Source organism: Peromyscus maniculatus, chromosome 1 (assembly GCF_049852395.1).
Source record: "Peromyscus maniculatus bairdii isolate BWxNUB_F1_BW_parent chromosome 1, HU_Pman_BW_mat_3.1, whole genome shotgun sequence".
Taxonomy (NCBI): domain Eukaryota; kingdom Metazoa; phylum Chordata; class Mammalia; order Rodentia; family Cricetidae; genus Peromyscus; species Peromyscus maniculatus.
In genome coordinates, this window is record NC_134852.1 from 101,468,102 (window position 1) to 101,477,808 (window position 9,707).

General features: G+C 41.2%; 1 protein-coding gene across 18 annotated transcripts in view; it reads left to right on the top strand.

Moving 5' to 3' along the window:
• Sytl2 (synaptotagmin like 2) overlaps nt 1-3,593 on the top strand; it is a 108,463-nt gene extending 104,870 nt beyond the window's left edge. For all 18 annotated transcript variants that reach the window (XM_042279261.2, XM_076547089.1, XM_076547118.1 and 15 more), the window contains 2 exons: nt 1,231-1,436; nt 2,606-3,593. In XM_042279261.2, coding sequence (XP_042135195.2) covers nt 1,231-1,436; nt 2,606-2,751 — 352 coding nt within the window. In that variant the 3' untranslated portion in view covers nt 2,752-3,593. The remainder of the gene's footprint in view (nt 1-1,230; nt 1,437-2,605) is intronic.
• Nucleotides 3,594-9,707: the final 6,114 nt, after the last annotated feature.

Consider the following 9,707-nt stretch of genomic DNA (forward strand, 5'->3'; position numbering starts at 1 on the left):
CATGTCTATTACAAACTTATAAAAAGGCTTTGTGAGCTTGAGAGTGTTTTTATTTTTCAATCAATCAATTGATCAATTAATTTTAGTTCTTTCCCATTGGCATGTATTCATTGTGTTAAATTATGTAAGGACGTTTTCATGCAAGTACATAATGTACTTTGAGTATTTCTGTCCTCCTTCCCTTCCTTCTGTTTATTCCGTGTTCCTAGACAATTCTGCTCCCACTTTCATCACACACACACACACACACACACACACACACACACACACACACAATTTTATGTCTTCTGAGTCTGACAATTCACTTGGCATGACCATCTCCAGTTCATCTGTGCCAAATTCTAAGAATCTTCCAGCAATTCCTACCACATTAAGTACTTAAACTGAGCTGTGTGTATTGCATGTTAGTTAATTCTAATGTCACTCTTACAAAGTCATCATCACCATTCCTACTTTGTACTGAGGAAGCCAGTGTCTGAGTTGTACTGAGTCTGAGTGTACTGAGTGTCTGAGTTGAGTGACTTTCCTGGAATTCATAGACAGTAAGTCTCAGAGTCAGGGTTCAAACCCAACTTGGCTGTTTTTGTGCCCAATCTTTCCAGCATGATACATCTTCCCATGACTTTTACTAAACTACCAGCACAGTCTCTCCACATGCTCGCTCGCTCTCTCTCTCTCTCTCTCTCTCTCTCTCTCTCTCTCTCTCTCTCTCTCTCTCTCTGTGTGTGTGTGTGTGTGTGTGTGTGTGTGTGTGTGTGTGTGTATGTGTGTGTGTGTGTGTGAAAGCCAGAGGAGAACTTGGGTATCATTCTCATGAACACAATCCACTTCCTTTGAGACAGGATCTCTCATCTGCCTGGTACTCACCAACGAGGCTGTGTGGCTACAGAGACTATTTAATTCCTAGTACTGGGATTGATGGTGCATACCACCCTGCTCAGCTTTTTGGTGCAGGTTCTAGTGATAGAACTCAGGCCCTCACCCTTGCCAGGCAAGCACTTCACTGACAGTGGCTATCTCCCTACCAGTCCTTTTAAAAAAAAAAAAGACTCAGTTCAATCTTCCTGCTTCAGCTTGATGCGTGCTGGGATTATAATGTGAGTCACCACAGTCGGCTTCCATACCTTTTATCCTTCATTGCCTATCCCATTGCTGTGCTGAGGTGTATTGCCAGCATAAATGTTCACTTTCTTAACTAAAATGCCTTCACATTACTTTCTCTTTTCGTAGTACCATCCTTCCAGACACCAGCAGGAAAAGTCGCCAGAAGACAAGAGCTGTAGGAAAAACCACCAACCCTGTCTTCAACCATACCATGGTGTACGATGGGTTCAGGCCTGAAGACCTGAATGAAGCCTGTGTAGAACTCACGGTCTGGGACCATTATAAACTAACCAACCAGTTCCTGGGAGGTCTCCGGATCGGCTTTGGAACAGGTAACATTTGTTACAAGTTTACTTCTCTATGAGCCAAACTCTCCAGGAGATGCTAAAGTCCTTCATGTACTGAAACCAGTGAGGGAAAGACCATTGGTATTCCAAGGGTTCTGGGCTAAGAGGACCAGCAGTGTCCAGGAGCTGCCCTTGTAGAACTTAAGTTACCGCTGGCAGGTTCCAAAATCTGAGCTTGAAAGTTCTGACTTCGTGAACAAATATCCTCACCTGGTGCTACTAATGAGTCGTAGGCTGAATGTCCAAGTCAATCCTCGTGCATTTATTTCTTTGATTGCATGGCTCAAGAGAGTTAAACAATGACAAGAGGTGTGCCCAACACAAAGTGTGATGCAACATTCAAGAATATGGTTGAACAAGCTAGGAAAAATTGTGTCTTCCCACAAATAACATGGCTAAAAGTCTGCTTTGAACAATTATAGTGACTACCATCTCATCACTGTCTTCGACGATTTACTTAGATTATTAGAGTTACTCCTTATAACAGTTCCACAAGGCAGTTAATAATAATCCCAAAGGAACCAATATCCTCAAGTAATAGCAACAACAACAATAATAACAATAAATAAATAACAGCTAATGACAGAGGCAAGTTATGAAATTGAGTCTTTCAGGCAAGGAACTTTAGCCAGTATTTGCAGGTAATCATCTAGCACAGTGCTTCTCAACCCATCTCGGGGGGGGGGGGGGGGGGGTGTCAAAGGACCCTTTCACAGGGGTTGCATATCAGATATTTATATTATGATTCCTAACAGTAGCAAAATTACAGTTATGAAGTAGCAGTGAAATAATCATATGGTTGGGGCCAGCACAACCTGAGGAACCGTATTGAAGGGTTGCAGCATTAGGAAGGTTGAAGACCACTGCTCTACCGTCGTCTGTAACCCAATACATGAACTCCTCTATGCCCCGGAAAAAGGCAACACCCAGCCTTTACATTCATGTGGAGAGCCACCATCTGGAAACCATGAGAGTTGAAATAATGAAGCCACGTGGTAGTAAACTAGTTCTTCCTTAATGCCCCAGATCTGCTCTCCAGGTGTGTGCGAACTCTTCCTTGTCTTCCATGGTGGTTATAATTGGGGAATGACTAACTCCCTTTCTCCCCGGCCCACAGTGGAAAACATAATTGCAAACATAAAACTTTCTTTCAGGAAAAAGCTACGGGACTGAAGTGGATTGGATGGATTCTACTTCCGAGGAAGTTGCTCTCTGGGAGAAGATGGTGAATTCTCCCAACACTTGGATTGAAGCAACACTGCCCCTCAGGATGCTTCTGATTGCCAAGATTTCCAAATGATTCCACTCAGCTGATTCCGCCATCAAAAACTACTTCCCAGGTGGAGCTGAGCTTGAGAGTTCCAACCTTGTGGACAAATACCCTCATCCTTTGTCACTAATGATTGCTATGCAAGCATCCCCAAGTCAATTTGCATGCATTGCTTTGATTGCACGGCTCAAGAGAGCTAAACAGTGGCAACGGGATGTGTGATGCCAACATCCGATAGTTGAACAAGCTAGGGAAATTGAACTGTTGCTTCTACACCAAAGAAAAAGTCACCAAAAAGTCACCCTTACTGTGTGGCCTGCAATTTGGTTATTAAGATGCTTGCTGGGCATATAAATAGGAAGATTAATGGCAAAGCGACAGAAAGGGACTCCTGGGATGGGGTGGAGAGAGGGAAAACAGCAGCGATGACAGAGAACTTCATAATAAGACAATTACTTGGTAACCTCTAATAAGACATTGAATTTCATCTTAGTGCAGCAAGACTGACTTTACTGCCCATAAATCTGCCTTGAGAAACCCTGCCCCACCCCACCCCGCCTTCTCAATCTCAAATGGACTTTGGTGCCACCTACTGGTTGCATATGGAATTCAGCTCTTGGCTTATTTTGGCTTAATTTGTGCTAAAAGGGATGGCGTCTGTATTTTATAACAATTTGCTAAAATATTGCATATAATTGAGCGTTTTTCTTATAATTTTACTATATGGACACAGAGTAAAAGTAGTCACAGATATGCTTTGCTACAAATTTTTAATTAGAATATAAATTGTCAATTTTATTGTACTTCCTATGTATAATTTTCTTAAGGTATTTTGTAAAAACCCTTAGAATAAATTATCATGATTTAAATTATGTTGCTAGTTTATCCTGACTTCTTGTTTTAAAAATACTTTGTATTAGGAGTCTTAAAATATAAATTCTCTAATATGGCTTATTTTTCTAGAGTCTTCAGTGCAACTCTAGGCATTGTTTCATCTAAATGAACAGCTGTAGTTATAAAAAGAAAAATTTTTTCTTTTAAAAATACTTGTTGAAAGCTTGAAGATAAGTCAGCATTTATTATGAAAATAAGTCAGCATTTATTATTTAAGATAAGTTAAAGTTTCTTCCTAATTTTCCCCCAAAGATTTCTTTGGACCATTTTGATGCATGAAACATTACTCCAACTTAAGACCCCAACTAGTTTTCATTTCTCAAAACAAACCTTGATTTATCGTGAATTTAAGGAAGTTGGGTCAGTGAATGAGCATGGAATCTTATAAAGATGCCTCATAGATATCATCAAAACCACTAAAGAAATCATGTGGCTGGTGCGTGCCTATAATTCCCTATTTAGTAGGCTGAGGCAGAAGAATTGCTTTTTTTTTTTTTTTTTTTTTTTTTTTTTTTTTTTTTTTTTTGGTTTTTCGAGACAGGGTTTCTCTGTGTAGCTTTGCACCTTTCATGGAACTCACTCTGTAGCCCAGGCTGGCCATGAACTCACAGAGATCCACCTGCCTAAGTTTGAGGCCAGCCTATACTACAGGGTAAGACTGGTAAATCAATCAATCAATCAATAGCGCCGACCCCAAACCAAACAATTCTCTCACACACGTGAATAAAAGCCTACTAGATGAGTTGCCTCTTTCCCCAAATGCTGTAGCCGTGAATCCACTCGTGAGCAACTAATGCAATTGATTCCTCCCTTGTCACCTCGGGTCTGTGATGGAAGTGATTAGCCGTACTCTCTAATGTTGAGGATGGGATGGTGAGTTAATAGAGCCACCCCTATTGCTCTGTGTTGAGGTGGTACTGGAATGCTGTGTCATTGCCAGCCTGGCTCTGCCTGGTGCCACGGTGACAGTGCAATTGCTTCCCAGCATCCATTCATCTCTGCAGCACTAATGAAATCAGTTGTGCTCCTCCAACCCCGGCCAGCACAACCTGCCTCTTCCCATCCTCACATCCCTTACCTTCAAGATACCAGTGTGAGCCATATAACCCCCCCCACACACACACACACAAGGAAACAAAGGATGATGGGTTTTGTATGTGCCTTCTAGGCAAAGACCTTTCTGAAGCGTCAAAGCATATTTTCTTAATCTGTTGTGTTGCAAATCTTAATGTGTTGCAAATGCTTGCTGCATATATCAAGGAATTTGTTTGCAGTTTTCCTGAGTGTTGCACTAGGATTTAACTATGTATCTTCACTACTTATTTAGTCATGTGCCCAGTTAGTCCATTTGACATTCTGCTTCCAAAACATTGTGTAAAGAGTAGGAATGACAAGGTTGACCATTGATGTTTCTATTGAATCGAAGTCTGGGTAGGTGGGAAAGGCTTTCATGTGTGGTAAGAATCAGAGGCTAAAAGGTTGGCTAGTGTCCTAGGGACTCCATCTACTTCTTCACCTACTTCTTAGAAGTAACCAAGCATTTTTCCCCATTCAATTTAAATGTTGGATTCATTCTTTTTTAAAGTATATTTTATTTTTGACAATGTCATATCTGTATACAATGTATTTTGATCAAATTCACCCTTCTGCCCATCCCTCCAACTCCTTCCAGACACCCCTGACCCACTACATCTCCTTTTTGACTTCTTGTACTCTTTATTTAATCACTCAGTCTAGTTAGTTCTGCCAGTTTGTGAACAGGCGTAGGGCCGTCAGCTGGAACATGGGCAAGGTAGCCTCTCTGAAGAAAACTGGTGATTCCTCCCCCAGTAACCATCAACTGCCAAGAATTTCTCAGCTCTGGGTGGTGCTTTACTCCCACTCTGTTGTGTGATAAAACTTTCCCTGGGGAAACACACACACACACACACACACACACACACACACACACACACACACCTCCTTACCTCAGAAAGGGATCCCACAACAAACCAAAGTACGGATACCACCAAAGTCCAACTTGATGAACCAATGAGTTGTGTTGGGGTAACTTATGGGAGCATGGGGGACAGCTCACAAAAGCTGGGAACCTGGAACACACACTGCACAGTCTGCAAGCAGCTCACCAGGTTAAAGAGTGCCCTTTCCAGGTGCCTCAGTTGGTCTAAACTTCTTCCAGGCAGCTTGGCTGGTTTCTGCTTCTTCCAGGCAGGTGGTCTGGTCTCAGTCTTCTTTGCAGCTTAACTTGGCCGAGTCTTCTTTGCAGTTTAGCTCTATTAATCTGAAAGGGACTCAGCTTTTGTTGCTTACTCTGGCAGGGAGGGACCTAGTAGAGCTGATCAGTTTCAGGGACTTCCTGAAGCTATTTTGAGTTGTTTACCTTCCTGCTTAAAGAGCATCCCGGAAGAATGGAAGGTTTCCATCTTGGAGGAAACTGCTACACGACAACATATCCATGTGGAAATTTTGACTGGCTTGATTTTATGGAGGTCCATGTGCATGGACCCATGACTGCTGAGTTCACATCCAGAGTGGACCTTTGTGGTGTCTAGGAAACATTGGTTTGAGGCAGTTCTTGTAAACCTCTACCTCTTGTTATCTTTCTACTCCCTCTTCTATGATGATCCTTGAGCTTTGGGGGGATGGTGGGTTGGTAATACAGATGCTCTACTTAGAGCTGAATACTCTATAGTCTTTTATTCTTTGAAGTTTGACCAGTTGTTACTCTCTGTTTTAGGCACCATCTACTGCTAAAAGAAGCTTTTCTGATGAAGGTTGAGAGCTGCTCTAATCCATAGGTATAAAGATAAGTGTTTAGAAGGAAGTTCAATCTATGCCCATTTAATAACACAATAGTAATAGATTCTTTCCTTGGCCCTATGACCTACCAAGGCCATGGTTCTTGACCCAGTTAACAGTACCAGGTATGAGTCCCACCTTGAGGGATAGGCCTTAAAGTGAATGGGAAAAAAATGCTTGGTTACTTCCATAACATTTGTGACATTGTTGCACCAGTGAGCATATCTTGCTGAATGGATCCTTATTGTAGCTTGCAGGGCTCACAGCTGAGTAAGACTGTGGATGACTCTTTTTCCCCAGCAAGGCTACAGAGTACCTTCCAGCACTATGAACGCTAGCCAAGAAGAAATACTCTTCCCGGTCAGTATCAGCTTGCGTTTCCATATTCTGTGACAAAATCATGTGGTGTCTTGAGCAATAGGGTCTTATTATCAAGTTCTGATAGGCAACCAAAAGCAATGGGAATATCTTGTGTTGTTTTGAGGGTCTTTGGGATTCTTGTGATCAACAACTTGAAGGCAAGTGTCTTATATCTGGCATTTAGCTTTTTGCTAGGTGATCTATGGCTTCTGGGGAGGACATTATCCCCTGTGTAGGGAATCTCCTATGTATGCATGTGTACACACACACACACACACACACACACACACACACACACAGATAGATGCTGTAGTATTTATATTTAGGAAGCTTTCCCAAACATCCTATGTGTTAGTTATTCTTCCTCCCACCCCTTAATACATCTTTTAAAGTTCTTAGCTTTGACTTTTTTTTAATCTATGGATTTGATGTTATGTTACAGAAGCTAATTTGTACATAAAGGAATAATTTTTTTTTTTTTTTTTGAGACAGGGTTTCTCTGTATAGTCGTCCTGGCTGTCCTAGAACTTGCTTTGTAGACCAGGCTGGCCTCAAACTCACTGAGATCTGCCTGCCTCTGCCTCCCAAGTGCTGCAATTAAAGGCATGCACCACCACTGTCCGGCAAGAATAAATTTTTAAATGTGGAAAAACTATGCAACAGATAAATATCACTGAATATCCATTATGTGCGAGGAGCTTAGGAACGTGATGAGGAGACCGTAATCTCAACCTGGAGAGACAACTGCTCTTATTATTTTGGGACTTCTTCCTGTTCTTAGGAAATATATTTTGTAATTTCAATTTGTTATGCCATGTAACTATATAAGGTAATTGACAAATACAATATTTGCTGTTTGTAAAATGAGAAGAGAGCCATCCTAATTTTCTGGTCACGTGTCTTGACTGTACAACTTCTAGTTTATGCAGTGTAGCTTGAGATTTAAGGAAGATGTATAAAATGAGAAAAAAAGTTACAATAAGTTTACTTATATTTTCGGTATTTCCTTTTCCCATTTTTATTGATAAAAATTTTCTGACAAGTTTCTACAACTATATGATCTATTTTAAGAACTCTCACCACCCCCACCTTCTCTTATTGCCTTCCCATTGATAATTCCTCCTCTTCTCCACAAGTCTTTTCCCCAGATTCCTCTCCTTTTGTTTTTCTTTATTTTGTTTCATTTTGTGATCCACTGATTTTTAGCCAGGGCAGTCTATGTGACCATAGTTTTGAGCTATCCACCGTAGCCTGGTTACTTTACATTTTAAAAAGTCTTTGGCATCCATTTTTACAAAACTTCAATATTTGCTAAAATTTCAGTTTAGCAGACCAAACCAATACAGAGTTGAAGGGTGGTAATGGAGTCGTGGCCATTACATAAGGAACACCCTGCAGCTAGCTGACTGAAGACACACTAACCAGTTGACTGACTTATTGGCAAGGCTGGAGCCAATGATGTTGTTTTCTGTTTCTTGCCAATGTTTGCTGTATAAATACAACAACACTTTAGCCACCATGTTCCTGCTGCTGGCTAGAGTTCCCAGAACCTGCTATGGTGAGAAGGAACAGGGAGAAGTTGATAGATGGGTAGTGTGCTGGTTAGCTTTAGTCAGCCCAACACAAACTGGAGTCATCTTGGAAGGGAGGACCTTAGGTGAGGAATTGCCTCTGTGAGACTGGCCTGCGGGCACGTCTGTGGCACATTTTCCTGATTAATGATTGACATGGACGGGCCAGGCTCACTGTGGGCGGGGCCTCTTCTGGGCAGGTGGGCCTGACTGGTGTAAGAAAGCAGCGAGCAACATTCCTCGGTTGTGTTTGCTTCGGTTCCTGCCTCAGGCTGTTGTCCCCGCTTATCTCGATGACGGACTGTAACATGAAATAAACCCTTCCCTCCACAAGCAGTTTTGGGTCCTGGTGTTTATCTCAACAGCAGAGGGACAAATCACAACGGGTACTAAGTTACTGTTAAATGTAGATGGGACCAAGAAATTCTGCTATGTCCTCAAATAGTAGGGTGAATGCAGGTAATGCCAAGATATATCTCAAAAAGGTAAAAGAAAGGATTTTTAAACCTTTTCACCATAAAAAACAAATAAATAACCTTAGTGTGGAGGCTCATGCCTATAATCCAGCACTCCAGAAGTAGATATAGGAGGATCAGAAGTTCAGAGTCACGCCTGACTACATAGTAGGTTGAGGCCAGCCTGGGCTATATGAGACACTTTCTCACAGAAAGAGGAAAAAAGAAAGAAAGAAAAGAAGGAAGGAAGTGACAGAAGTAAAAGTGTGAGAAGGCATATTTAATCTGATTGGACGTATGTGTATATATATATATATGAAATTTTGTACAGTACCCTTTCAATATGTATGTTTATGCTTTTATCAGTTAAAAAAGTTTAAAAGTCTAAAACTTCCAGTTTAGGAAAGTTTCTAGATCGTGATGTCGCAATCCATGCATAGACAAGAAATTCATGATCTGGGAAATAATCCTTAATATTTGAGACCAAAGGGAGCATCTCAACCCCATTGTCTTATGTGTTGTTCCCAGTGAAAGCTGAAGTATTTAAACAACCCCCAATCGTTACCAGGACACATAGACTTCTTTGTTACCATAGCGGTATGGATGAGATCTAACTCCCCAACACAGTCATTACACAAAGAGCCAACTCTTTCTCTCTCCCTAAGTTTAAAAATACCAAGTTTATTTTGAATGTCAAGTTTTGTACCTTTCTTTTCTTCAGTTATCTTTCTAACATGAGTATTTCCAGTACCATGAAAACATGATAATGCTCAGGAGCTGCTTCTTTGCGGTATTTAGGTTTCAAGCTTTTTAATTATTATAAGGCAGACAGCAAAAGCTATGCACAAAATCTTTTCTTTCAGATTATTATACAAACAAAGAGCTCCTGACAAGGGCAATTACGAGT